Raw genomic sequence first — 14,772 nt, forward strand, 5'->3', positions numbered from 1 at the left:
TTTTACAGATTTTTCCTGTACTTGACATCTAGTCTCATAACGTTGTGGTCTGAAAACATACTTGATATGATTTCAGTTTTCTTAAATTTACCAAGGCTGGATTTGTGACACAAGATATGATCTATCCTGGAGAATGTTCCATGAGCACTTGAGAAGAAAGTGTATTCTGTTGTTTTTGGATGGAATGTCCTGTAAATTAATTAATAATCAATTAATTCCATCTTGTTTAATGTATCATTTAAATCTTGTGTTTCCTTATTTATTTTCTTTTTGGATGATATGTCCATTGGTGAAAGTTGGATGTTAAAGTCCCCTACTATGATTGTGTTACTGTCAATTTCCCCTTTTATCCCTGTTAGCATTTGCCTTAAGTATTGAGGTGCTCCTATGTTGTTTGAATAAATATTTACAATTGTTATATTTTCTTCTTGGATTGATCCCTTGATCATTATGTAGTGTCCTTCTTTGTCTCTTGTAATAGTCTTTATTTTAAAGTCTATTTTGTCTGATATGAGAATTGCTACTCCAGCTTTCCTTTCATTTCCATTTGCATGGAATATCTTTTTCCATCCCCTCACTTTCAGTCTATATGTGTCCCTAGGTCTGAAGTGGGTCTCTTGTAGACAGCATATATACAGGTCTTGTTTTTGTATCTTTTCACGCAGTCTGTGTGTTTTGGTTGGAGCATTTAATCTATTTACATTTTAGGTAGTTATTGATATGTGTGTTCCTATTAATTTTTTTAATTGTTTTGGGTTTGTTATCATAGGTCTTTTCCTTCTCTTGTGTTTCCTGCCTAGAGAAGTTCCTTTCGGATTTGTTGTAAAGCTGGTTTGGTGGTGCTGAATTCTCTTAGCTTTTGCTTGTCTGTAAGGCTTTTAATTTCTCCATGGAATCTGAATGAGACCCTTGCTGGGTAGAGTAATCTTGGTTGTAGGTTTTTCTCTTTCATCACTTTAAATATGTCCTGCCACTCCCTTCTGGCTTGCAGAGTTTCTGCTCAAAGATCAGCTGTTAACCTTATGGGGATTCCCTTGTATATTATTTGTTGCTTTTCCCTTGCTGCTTTTAATATTTTTTGTTTGTATTTAATTTTTGGGACTTTGCTTAATATGTGTCTTGGCATGTTTCTCCTGGGATTTATCCTGTATGGGACTCTCTGTTCTTCCTGGACTTGATTAACTATTTCCTTTCCCATATTAGGGAAGTTTTCAACTATAATCTGTTCAAATAGTTTCACAGTCCCTTTCTTTTTCTCTTCTTTTGGGACCTCTATTATTCCAATGTTGGTGTGTTTAATGTTGTCACAGAGGTCTCTGAGACTGTCCTCAATTCTTTTCATTCTTTTTTCTTTATTCTGCTCTGCAGTAGTTATTTCCACTATTTTATCTTCTAGGTCACTTATCCGTTCTTCTGCCTCAGTTATTCTGCTATTGATCCGATCTAGAGTATTTTTAATTTCATTTATTGTGTTGTTCATCATTGTTTGTTTGCTCTTTAGTTCTTCTACATCCTTGTTAAACGTTTCTTGTATTTTCTCCATTGTATTTTTAAGATTTTGGATCATCTTTACTATCATTATTCTGAATTCTTTTTCAGGTAGGCTGCCTATTTCCTCTTCATTTGTTTGGTCTGGTGGGTTTTAACTTGCGCCTTCATCTGCTGTGTATTTCTCTGTCTTCTCATTTTGCTTAACTTACTGTGTTTGGGGTCTCCTTTCTGCAGGCTGCAGGTTCGTAGTTCCCGTTGTTTTTGGTGTCTGCCCCAGTGGCTGTTTGTTTCAGTGCGTTGTGTAGGCTTCCTGGTGGAAGGGACTGGTGCCTGTGTTCTGGTGGATGAGGCTGGATCTTGTCTTCCTGGTGGGCAGGACCACATCCGGTGGTGTGTTTTGGAGTGTCTCTGAACTTGCTATGATTTTAGGCAGCTTCTCTGCTAGTGGGTGGGGTTGTGTTCCTGTCTTGCTAGTTGTTTGGCTTAGGGTGTCCAGCACTCTAGCGTGCTGGTCATTGAGTGGAGCTGGGTCTTAGCGCTGAGATGGAGATCTCTGGGAGAGCTTTCGCTGTTTGATATTACGTGGGGCCAGGAGGTATCTGGTGGACCAATGTCCTGAACTTGGCTCTCTCACCTCAGAGGCTCAGGCCTGACACCCTGCTGAAGCACCATGACTCTGTCAGCCACCCCCGCTCAGAAGAAAAGGGAGAGAAAGAAAGAAAGAAAGAAGGAAAAATAGATAAAGTTATTAAAATAAAAAATATATATTATTATATATAAAAAAAGTTAAAGTAGTAAAAAAAAAAACGGAAGAGAGAGCAACCAAATGCAAAAACAAATCCACCAATTATAACAAGCTCTAAAAACTATACAAGAAAAAAAAAAGGACGGACAGAACCCTAAGACAAATGGTAAAAGTAAAGCTATACAGGCAAAGTCACACAAAGAAGCATACACATACACACTCACAAAAGGAGAAAAAGGAAGAAATATATATATATACATTAAAAATTTTTAAAAAGGAAGAGAACCAAATCAATAAACAAATCTACCAATGATAATAAGCTGTAAATACCAAACTAAGATAAACATAAAACCAGAAACAAATTAGATGCAGAAAACAAACACGAAGTCTACAGTTGATCCCAAAGTCCACCACCTCCATTTTGGGATGATTCGTTGTCTATCCAGGTATTCCACAGATGCAGGGTACATCAAGTTGATTGTGGGGATTTAATCCACCGCTCCTAAGGCTGCTGGGAAAAATTTCCCTTTCTCTTCCTTGTTCGAACAGCTCCTGGGTTTCAGCTTTGGATTTGGCCCCACCTCTGCGTGTTCTTCGCTCAGACAGGACGGGGTTAAAGGAGCAGCTGATTAGGGGGCTCTGGCTCACTCAGGCCAGGGGGAGGGACGGGTACGGAATGCGGGGCAAGCCTGTGGCGGCAGAAGCCGGAGTGAGGTTGCACCAGCCTGCGGCGTGCCGTGCGTTCTCCCGGGGAAGTTGTCCCTGGATCACAGGATCCTGGCAGTGGTGGGCTGCACAGGCTCCCAGGAGGGGAGGTGTGCACAGTGACCTGTGCTTGCACACAGGCTTCTTGGTGGTGGCGGCAGCAGCCTTAGCATTTCATGCCCGTCTCTGGGGTCCGGGCTGATAGCTGCGGCTTGCTCCCATCTCTGGAGCTCGTTTAGGCAGTGTTCTGAATCCCCTCTCCTTGTGCACCCCTAAACAGTGGTCTCTTGCCTCTCAGGCAGTTCCAGTCATTTTCCCAGACTCCCTCCCGGCTAGCTGTGGCGCACTAGCCCCCTTCAGGCTGTGTTCACGCAACCAACCCCAGTCCTCTCCCTAGGATCTGACCTCCGAAGCCTGAGCCTCAGTTCCCATTCCCCGCCCGCCCCGGCGGGTGAGCAGAAAAGCCTCTCGGGTTGGTGAGTGCTGGTCGGCACCGATCCTCTGTGCGGGAATCTCTCAGCTTTGCCCTCTGCATCCCTGTTGCTGCGCTCTCCTCCGTGGCTCCAAAGCTTCCCCACCACCACCCCCCATCTTTGCCAGTGAAGGGGCTTCCTAGTTTGTGGAAACTTTTCCTCCTTCACAGCTCCCTCCCAGAGGTGCAGGTCTCATCCCTATTCTTTTGTCTCTGTTTTTTTTCTTTTTTCTTTTGCCCTACCCAGGTATGTGGGGAGTTTCTTGCCTTGTGGGAAGTCTGAGTTCTTCTGCCAGCGTTCAGTAGGTGTTCTGTAGTTGTTCCACATGTACATGTATTTTTGATGTAGTTGTGGGGAGGAAGGTGATCTCCACATCTTACTCCTCTGCCATCTTGAAGCTATCCTGAATGTGTATCCTTTATATGATTTGATGTTCCCCAAATTTGACACAAATCTAAAAACTTGAGGAATTCAGAGTTATAGAAAATGGCAATGACTAATTTGTTAATAGTGGAGGCATATTAAATATGAATTTGTCTTCATCTAAAAGTTGTCTTGCCTCACCTTTTTCACCAGTTTTCTTAGTGACACAGAGGTAGATGTAGGGGAGCCCACTAACTTACTGCTTTACATTGATTGGTTTTGAGATTTTCAGTATCTGTTATAAATTTTCATAGATTTACTCAGCATGTGATTTTGTGTTGTTTTATCAAGAATAGTAATTGTATTACCATTTTTCCAAGACAGCAAAGTAGCTCCACATAAAAAACAACAATAAGAGCAAAGACAAAGTATATCATCTCTACATTATAAACTCTCTTGATATTTTAAAACCTGGAGCACAGTGTTTGACTCCCCAACCTGACTTTTCACCTATCTCTGTTTTTCAGGATTCAATAAAAATAAGATTGATGAGAAAAAAATAGACTTTGTATCATACCTCTTACTTTTATTTCTGAGATGCCTTAATTCCAGAGAGTAGGACTTAAACTGAGGGTTTCAAACTTGCCCACAAAGCATAGGCTTATTCTTTTCTACGTCTGTATATTCTTTTCTTCTTTGCCGTATTAGCTGGTCCTCTTAGAAATTATGGTTGTATTGCCTTTATCCAATACATTCAGAGAAATTAATATTTTGAAAATTTATGGTCTCTGACATTAATCATTATTACCTACTGGTCATACTTCCATTATAGACTAATATTCTTCACATGCAGAAAAAGGGAACTTGATCCTCTCTGTTAGATGTAACACCAAGAGTTTGTTCTGAAACTGTACCGTAGCTCCTGTACAGTTGGTTCTGAAGGGCTGTGAAATACTGTTTGTTGGCACTTTCTCACTAAACACTGAAGTTGGGAGCCTTTTAAGTTCAGGTTCATTGAGCATCTTTTTTTTTTCTGAAGAGTGAAAGTGCAAAGAAAGGAACCCTATAATCAAGATGTGTTCATGTAACCTCATGACAAAATGTAGAAGCTGTTCTACAATATTATTAACATTTTGGCCTCGAAGGATCTTCATATAGTCTCTCAGACTATAATGGATATTCTTTTCCCTCTTAGCTAAGTTAATTCATAAACATTACCTCACATAAACATAATTTCATTATCAATTCAGCATTTAAAATTGATTGCTATCCACACAATATATGATATACTTGATTTTCTTGTTTTTATGTATTTACCCAAGAATAGAATTTCATCCCATAGGTCAATTGCTTCTTAAAAATTATAGTTTAATTATTATCAATAGTTAAATTAAATGTAATTACAGCCTTGAACTAATTCAAATATGATTGTACCTAATTATTCTCATGAAGTGTTTGTGTTAAAGCCAGTAAAATTTTTCATATGATTTTAAAGGTTTTCTGGGGTCAAGAACATTTGAATTGCCTAGTTCTTCTACATGAATTACTCAATGGATACCTTAAAGAGGAGGGAAATTTTGAAGTGCAAGTTTCTGAAACAGTGCCGCAAATTCCATCTCCTATGGAAAAAAATCAGATATTTAAAAGTGAACAAAGTTCAGATGACCTACGGACAGGTCTGTTTCAGTATATACAGGATGCTGGTAAGTAACGATAGCTTCAGTGTGATTGTGTGTGTGTTTGTTTATTTTACCTGCACATTCAGTAAATAATAACACATCAAGATCACTTGAAAAGTAAGTCAATACCTGCAGTACAAAAATAGTACATTGCCATTCAGTCTCTCTTAAGGGAAAATTTTTGATTTGTTCCTATCTTAAACCATGTAAACATGATCAACCAGCTTCTTTATATTCTTTTCTTTTATACTCATAATTTTTTCTTGTGTAATAAACCAACATGTTCCCCTTCGAAAGCATACAATTAATTACACTTTCGTTTAACAGAAGCTTTGAAAATGCCTGGTGTCTATGAAGTCTTGTTTTACAATGAAACTGAAGATAGCCCAGGGATGATGTTATGGAGATATCCAGAACCTAGAGTGCTCACCCTTGTACACATAACTCCTGTGCCCTTCAACACCACAGAGGATCCAGATATTAGCACAGCAGACCTTGGTGATATGCTACAGGTATGGAATGGCTCTTCATTTCAAAATAAAAGACAGTGTGGGAAAGTGCTGATTTGATCATAATAAAAATGTTGGGAGCATACCTATCTTCTCCATAAGTTGTATCAGAGAGAAATACACATGTATGTGCGTATACAGACACATACATATGTACACATACACACACACACGAGAAACACACATACTAGAAATTGTATAATAAGAGAATAATGTCATTCAGATTCATGGTACATGGCAATCCTGAGAGTTCTTAATTCTACTCTTCAACCTGTTACAGGTAGCTTACATAGTCTCCAGGTAGTAATGGGACAAACAGGTGTCATTGAGTTCAACACACATTTTCTGAGGACCTACCATGTGCTCACACTCTTCAGCATTTTTAGAACTGTTCTATGAAATGAGATATGTCCCCATAAGGGCCAGAAAGGATGACTTAATTTTCATTTCATTTCCCGAGCTGAAAATGGTCTTGGGCCTCGTGGTAGGCTGATAGGAAAACCATCTAACCAGTGATCGTATTCTGTATGATTTTGTGGAAAGTTTTTTGCTTGTCATTTCCCTGAGTGTGGATAGCACTATATTATTATTCTACTTATTAATATTCTACAGATCTGAATTTCTCCTAAAATTTGTTTTTCTCTTAGTTGTCCACCTGTTACTAGATCACATAACCATCCACTGGAAGTCATTCCTGATTGCTCTTTCTCCCTAACTGCTCACATCTGATTCATCAATAAGTCGTGTCAGCTCTACCTCCAAATATGTCCCTATTCCATCTACTTCTTTCTGTTTCTACTGGTACAACTTGAGTTCAAGCTACCATCTTCTGTTCCCTACTACAGTAGCTTCCTAATTGGTCTCTATGATTCCATCCTTGACTCCTTGTAATGCATTTTCCAAACAACAGCTAGAGTGATCTTTTGAAAATGTAGGTTAGGTTACGTCACTCCCCTAACTTAAAACCTGATGGTGGCTCCCTTTAAGACTAACAGAATTCGGTATCTTACTATGGCTTGTAAGGACCTCTGATCTCTGCACTGCCTACCTCTCTTGTATGTCTTGATCACTTATCTCCAGCCCCTGGTATAGAAATATGAGCCAGTTTTTTTAATGACTGCTCTACACTTAACAACTCAGAATAATAATACAAATCAGAGGAGACCACAGTACATATTAACATTGGTATTATTATATGCTTATTTAATTCTTGTTTAAATTCCTGGTTATAATATAGTCAGATGTTCACCTTCTGAATTGATAACAATGAAATGTGTCATCATTTTGTCAAGTGAACTAGAGTATGCAGAACTATCCAGTTTGACAAGATGTCAACAGTATCTACCTTCTTTTGTTTTTTTTTTTCTTGTGATGAGAACTTTTAAGATCTACCCTCTTAGCAACTCTGCTTTGATTCTTAAATCCTCACATTTGCTTCCGCTTCTGTCAAGGTCATATTCATGATTATCTTCTCTCCCAGTATTCTTGGATTATTTTTGCTAAATAAACTGGCATTGTCTTTGAATCCTGCTGTCTTGTTAGACTTGCCTAAATGTAGAACATCTGTAGTATTTTCAGTCAAAATGAAAATACTTGGGCTGCCCTGGTGACACAGTGGTTGGGAGTCCGCCTGCCGATGCAGGGGACACGGGTTTGTGCCCCGGTCCGGGAGGATCCCACATGCCGCGGAGCGGTTGGGCCCGTGAGCCATGGCTGCTGAGCCTGCGCGTCCGGAGCCTGTGCTCCGCAACGGGAGAGGCCACAACAGTGAGAGGCCCGCGTACCGCAAAAAAAAAAAAAAAAAAAAAAGAAAATACTCATATATCAAAGTTTCAGCATTATGTAAAGGCTTCTTTATAACTGATTTTGGGATTCAGATTTATAGTTACATGTTAGTTAACATAAGCCTGATAACTATTGGTTGGTAGTATTATGCCAGTTGTATTAAACAGAGCATTTAAGGTAGTAAGTACATTCACTAGTGACATGTTCATCTTCTCACTGCCACCGGAGAGGCAGGAGAGCATAGTGGTTAAGAGAATGAACTATAGCCAGAATGCCTGGGTTCAAATTCTGGCTCTGCCATTCGCAAACTGTGTCACCTTCGATAAGTAACTTAATCTCTCAGCCTCAGGTTTTCTGTTTTGCTTTTCTTTCATTAGTAAAATGAGGCCACTAATAATGTCATGCTTATAGGAATTAATATTTATAAGACACACAGAACAATGCCTGGCACATGGTGAGTGCTGTGTAAGTCTGTGTACTACCAGGACTATTACAGTGATTATCGTCAAAAGTCTTTTCATCAGGCAGAAGCATAGGCTAGATCAGGGAGAGCTGGGGTCTAACAGCTCTACAGACCAGCTGGAGCAGTCTAGGAGATCTGGGATAGTCCGAGGGGCCTGTACAGTAGACTTGGCACATAAGCATTGCGTGAAGGAAGCCTGGCAGGTTTCAACAAGCAAAGAGCTGGTATCAGAGAGGTCCTGCGACATTTCATATCTTGTTGGAAAGAGGAGCTGATACATGGCAGAGTTCAAAGACAAGGGTGCTGGCCTACGAAGCAAGACAGGGTTGTACCTACTCTAAGCTGAAGGGGAAACCTTGATCCCAGTGGTAAGAAAGAACACCCAGAATTGACAGCTGGGATGGAAGAACAGAGCAGGACTGGCAGAAAGTTGCCATGCTACTGAGCTCCCAGCCTAAGCTTATATTCCCCCAGCTAGGAGCAGAATTTGTCCCAAGGGTTGGGGTGACCTCATCTGTAGAAGTATGACAGCTCTTTCCTTGAGTGCTTGCAGTGCCAAACCCTGAGCATACTCCTGGGGATTCAGAGCCAGATAAGACACTGTCTACTCATCAGAAGCTCTCTGTCTAGCAGGCAAGTTTCTCTGGTTGTTTGGGGCAGAAGAATTTCCCTATTTTCAGCATTCAAGCATTCAGCATTAAACCTCTCTGTTGTCAGAATCATTTTCCTGCTCTATGTGATTATCTCTAGGTCTGTACTGGAGGCACCGCTAAAATATTGAAGTACCAATCCTGAATAGCAGGGAACTTATAAAAAGAAAGCCCTTTATCAACACGGTATAGTGTAGATAATGTAGACATTAAAGTCTCAACTGCTGACTCCTGTTCCCCTCCCCCTTTGTATTTTACTAACTCAGTGACCATAGGCAAACTGCTGGTCTCTTAGAGCCTTATTTTCCTCAACTGAACACCGGAGTTAATGCTATTTACCTTGCAGAGTTGTCACGAGATTTAAGTGAAATATTATCGCTAAAACAAATAAGTGCCTTACACATAGTGAGCTCTTAATAAATGTTAATTTCCTTCCCTCCACTTCTTCACAGGCAAATGCCTGGACCACTAAAAAGCCTCCTAAGTGAAATTCTAGCTTTCAATCTCTTCTCCTTCCAACCTATCCTGCTAACTTCTTAAAGGAACAGGTGGATTGTGTCATTGCCTGAGAAAAACCTTCAGCGGTCCTATCACTGCTAGACTGACCTTGAGGGCCCTGCAGAACCTCCCGACCCAGCTTTGCCTTTCCTTCCCTTCTGCGTGATCTATGCTCTAATCAAACTGGCCTATTCAGCATTCCCGAACCAGCCTGTGGTCTCCCACATCCGTACCACGCCCTCTTCATTTGAGTCTCCCTTTTCTGCTGAAATCCTATCCACACATCCAGACAGCTCCAGTGCCATCTATTCCATGAAGCCCTTCCTGGACACCATCTCCAAACATGATACTGCCTTTCTCTGAAGTTCTGTAACACTTCATGGCACCACCTTTATGCTGTTTCTCACCTATTCCTCACATTTTAATTATCCATATCTTGTCTCCCTCCTAGACTGTAGGTTTCCAAAGGAAATGATCACATCTAATTTTCATTATGCTCCGTATAGTATCCATTGCAGTGGAGGTGCTCAGTATATTGAATGGATCAATGAGTACATGAATGTCTGTGCTCCTGTTCTGTATAATTCAAAAGCATTACATTGTTTGTCATTATTTTATGGCACTATTGAATGCATTTGGTTTTACAAACTGAATTATGGCAGGATGCACTGTGTTATGCTTCAGTGGCATTACCTACTATAAACAGGCAGTCTAATGTCATTACATTACACAGACTCTTGGTGAGATCATTGACTCTTCTGCCAAGCCCACTGCCCCCTAGGCAGAGGCTCGTCCTTAAATACAAAAACAAGTTCATCTCCTTGGTTTTAGTCCTAAAAACAGAATCAAGCTTGGATTAATTTTTTCCTTCAGGACCATTTAGTTCATAAGAAACCGACCTTATAGAGTTCACTTACAGAACCCTTAAATATATCTGTTTTTATCTCTTTCCATAATTAATATTAGGATTTATAAACAGGCTCCTCAAATGACTTTATGGAATTTATTTTGCGATTATACTGAAAAATATGGAAAACATGTCTATAATATTAAACTAACCATAGGTTCAGAATAAAGACCCTGAAATTAATGTTCACAGAAAACCAAAGGAGCTTATTTTGTGGTCAGTTTTATCACATTAAATTTTAAGTGTTAATAGTATATTTAGATGTCAATAAAATTAGGATCTGGGCTTCCCTGGTGGCGCAGTGGTTGAGAGTCCACCTGCCGACGCAAGGGACACGGGTTCGTGCCCCTGTCCGGGAAGATCCCACATGCCGCGGAGCGGCTGGGCCCGTGAGCCATGGCCGCTGAGCCTGCGCGTCCGGAGCCTGTGCTCCGCAACGGGAGAGGCCACAACAGTGAGAGGCCCGCGTACCACAAAAAAAAATTAGGATCTGTAAGTTAGAGTAATGTCATCAACCTAGAAGGAATGTTGTGCTATTTAAATGAGCTGAAATATAAGAAATTTCTGGCACTGTGTCTGGCACATACTGTAAGTTTTCCTCTCTCCTCATCCTGTTGTGTACACTGCCTACTGAGGATTCCATTTAGGAAATACCCGTGTTCTCAGATTGTAAATTTTTAATTCATCCTTTGTAGTGGAATTGGTAATGGAGATTTTAATTCTCACACAGATCTGACATGGTGCTTGTTCTTGTTCTCTCAATACTGTATTATTCTTGTTTTTATATTTATTTTCATTTATGTATCGTACTAAATTTTTAGGTATCTTCGTTAGGTATGTGACAGTAGCCCATACTAAATAACATCTTTCCCCAAGGATCTCAAGAGTGTAAAGCTTGAACATTACAATTCAAGATAAACACTAAATGTTGGGTTGGGATCACTGAAGCAATTTAAATAGCTGTGAAGTAAAGTTAAAGGAGTGAAATGAAGGATAACGTAACTGTACGGATTAAAAGGAAAGATACAGGAGCTAAAGTCAGGAATTTCTCTAATGCAAGAAATATCTAGGGTGTACATAAGATTACTGGCGTTAAAGTCAAATAAAAGGGAAAGAGCATGTTTAGGTAATGTAGGGAAAAATTAACACATGTTCAAAAAACCTTACATTAGAAAAATTAAACAAGATATTTAAATTCAGATCTACACCTTCAGAAAACGTGAATATAGTTAACAAATGAGAAGATAAACATATATATCTGTTGTTTTTATTTCTACTTCATAGCATTTATCATCAACAAGTAATTGTTGAATATCTTCCCAATATCAATATAGGATACGACACTACAATATCAATATAGGATACTATAGACAGTGAAGATATAAAGAGATAAAAGATCTGTCCCTACTCTTGTAAGGTTTATAATCTAATGGAAAAGAGAGGACATAATTGCATATGCAAACTCAGGAGATAGAATAGCTGAATATATATTAGAATAGACCCATTATATAGAAGGAATCATGTAATTTGGGGAATTCTGACATCTGAAGAGTAAATTGAATTAATTGGCAAAAAAAGAATAAATTTTTTACTAAAGCTCTATAATTTCATAGCACTTTCTCAGTTAAAAAGGCATTTTCAAGCTTCAGAATTAGGTGCAGAACTCTTATATGACTAGAGTCCTTAAAAGATATCTTCTCAAGGATAACAGGAAGAAAAAGACAAAAGCAAGCTGTGTCATTTGTTTATTTCTGGTGGAGAAAGAGAATGGTAAGCCAAAGAAATCAGTGCACTCATGCCCAATTCATTTTTGTTTATCCAGTTTAAAAGTCATGGATATTAGTTTTTAAAGTAACACTAATATGACTATAAAAATCAAAGTGAAACCACATTGGAAGACAACCAAAAAAAACGTATACTTGGAAGCCAAGGAGAATCTAAATGGTTGAGATCTGTGTTATTTTTCCTCCAAAGTGTTAGGATGGTCTTTGTGTTTGACCCCCAACACTGTGCTAAGTGCTTTGCATACATAACCCCATTAAATCTCGTTCTATTCTGAGGGGTGGGCATTATCCCCATTTTATGAGTGGGGAAGCTTATAAAGAGAAATTAAGTGTTCTTGAATCATAAGAAGTGGGAGAGCCAGAATTTCATCTCAGGTCTTTCTGACTCCAAAACTTACGTTCTTTACCTTATTTGTAAAACAATGGAATTGTTTTGACACATCTACAAATGGGACACATCTACAATACATTTGTAGATGTATTGTCACATTTAAGTGACAGTGAGGGACTCTGTTGAGAAATGTGGAAAGAAGGAAAATAAAATTATTCCTTTGCTTCAAACTGTTAAATCATGAAATAATGAATCAGACCAAAGATATGCAAAATAACATTAAATAAATAAAAGGACTCCCAGAAACAAGATGGTTTGGATATAAAGATATCTAAAAAAAGAATGTTTCCTTCAGAAGGAGAACTGGTGAGCTCTAGAAGCCTAGGATGGTCATGGAAGCATTTGTTGGAAGAAGCCCTCCTGGCAGCATTCAAAGAAATGGTGCCTAAGTGTCTGGTTCACCTGGGAGCTAAATCCCCTTTATGAAGATGAATGTAGCAGCTGTCAGATCTCTGTGTCTAACATTCAAATCATCTAACCCCCCAAACAACCTTCTAATAGTTTGACTCCTGATGCAATCTGTCTACAGAGAGTTTCATACACTTCTCAGGCCAGCATCAGTATCCAGGCTGCTTGGCAGTGATACATCTTATGGTAAATTAATAACTTGGCATCTGGTTTATATATCAGTCTCTAGTGAACTTTGTTACATGACTCAGCATTCCTAAATCTAGCCAGTGCTAGGACACCATGGAAATTTCTTGAGACTGCAAGACCAATGGCCAGATCTTAAATCATGGTGAATCCATCATGCTAAGTACCCTCTTGCGGCTACCTGCCTGCCCAGCATGCTGACCTCTCCCAAATGACGGCTCTATTGTGCAGTATGTCACAAACCTTTCCAAACAAAATCCCACTCTTACTACCTTGAAGAGTTGGGAGGAGTAAAGATAATGTATATAAAGCACCTGGCATAGTGTCATTCATAGTAAAGGCTCAGTAAATTATTATTACAGTGCTCTGTAACTGCTGTCATTATCATCATATCATCATCCTCATCGTCATCCTCTCAATTGACCAAAGAACCTCGATCCCACTGTGTTAGACCAAGAAAGCCCTGTTTTCTTAGAAAGACACTTTTTGTGTTTGTAGTCTGTTAATGTCATAATAATTGTTGAGAATGATGGCTCTGCATGTGATTAATGGAATGCTTTCACTGATACAAATGGCTGCTAGACAAGACACCACCTTCCCACATGGTCATGGTCAGTGCCTCCAAGGTAGTATGTCAGCTACAGTCCTCTAGGTTGCAGGTAGCAGAAACCCCACTGAAGCTGGCCTAGCGAAGAATAGAGGAGAGAGCTAGTATCAAGATACGGTGGGGAAAACAAATACCATATGCTAACACATATATATGGAATTTAAAAAGGGAGTACTGATGAACCTAATGGCAGGGTAGGAAAAAAGACTCAGACGTAGAGAACGGACTTGAGGGCCCAGAGGGGAAGGGGAACTTGGGGTGAAGTGAGAGAGTGGCATGGACATATATACACTACCAAATGTAAAATGGATGGCTAGTGGGAAGCTGCTGCATAGCACAGGGAGATCAGCTCGGTGCTTTGTGACCACCTAGAGGGGTGGGATAGGGAGGGTGGGAGGGAGACTCAAGAGGGAGGGCATATGGGCATGTATGTATATGTATAGCTGATTCACTTAGTTGTAAAGCAGAAACTAACACAACATTGTAAAGCATTTATACTCCAATAAAGATGTGAGGGAAAAAAAAAAAAAAGATACAGTGGTGAGTCCTAGAGGCCAAGGGCAAAATGCAGCTGGGTCTTTAGTAAAGGATAGGGCCAGGAGTGGAAGACAGGAATCCAGGGGAGTATTTACCTACTTTTACTTTTCTCTGCGTCTTTCCCCATATTTGCCTTATTCTTCCTTTTCAACAGACTAGCTTTTTTTTTCCCCTGCTTCTCAGACCACCTGGTAGTCCCTGACAACTCCCAGAGCTCCCAGAGTCACATTTACAAGTCCAACCTCTGGTCCCATTCCACATTCCTGACTGACCTAGTTTAGTGTCAGGTGCTCTTGGCCCATTTAGCTAAGGCCATGGGGTGGAATCACATTCACCAGCATGACTGTGAATTAGGGGTCATTGTGAGCTTTGCAGATACCCGTGAAGGGATTCATCCTATATCGTGTCTCTTAGTGCTCTTGTTTGCCACCCTGGCTAACCTGGCCAAACTCATGGTCAGTACTGGCCTCATGCAGTCAGCTGCTTCTTTCTTGTCTGACCAAATCTGAAGATCTTCACAGTGTATTCTACCCTTCCAAGAGGGAAGCCTTTTATATATGGTCTGTGGTTTTGGAGAATAGTCACCACTGA

General features: G+C 39.9%; 1 protein-coding gene across 1 annotated transcript in view; it reads left to right on the top strand.

Annotated features, from left to right (window-relative positions):
* Window positions 1-14,772, top strand: part of VPS13B (vacuolar protein sorting 13 homolog B) — a 798,623-nt gene that overhangs the window by 646,902 nt on the left and 136,949 nt on the right. Inside the window, exons 38-39 of the mRNA XM_060287492.2 lie at window positions 5,273-5,480; window positions 5,784-5,968. Coding sequence (XP_060143475.1) covers window positions 5,273-5,480; window positions 5,784-5,968 — 393 coding nt within the window. The remainder of the gene's footprint in view (window positions 1-5,272; window positions 5,481-5,783; window positions 5,969-14,772) is intronic.

This window comes from Globicephala melas, chromosome 17, assembly GCF_963455315.2.
Source record: "Globicephala melas chromosome 17, mGloMel1.2, whole genome shotgun sequence".
NCBI classification, from domain to species: domain Eukaryota; kingdom Metazoa; phylum Chordata; class Mammalia; order Artiodactyla; family Delphinidae; genus Globicephala; species Globicephala melas.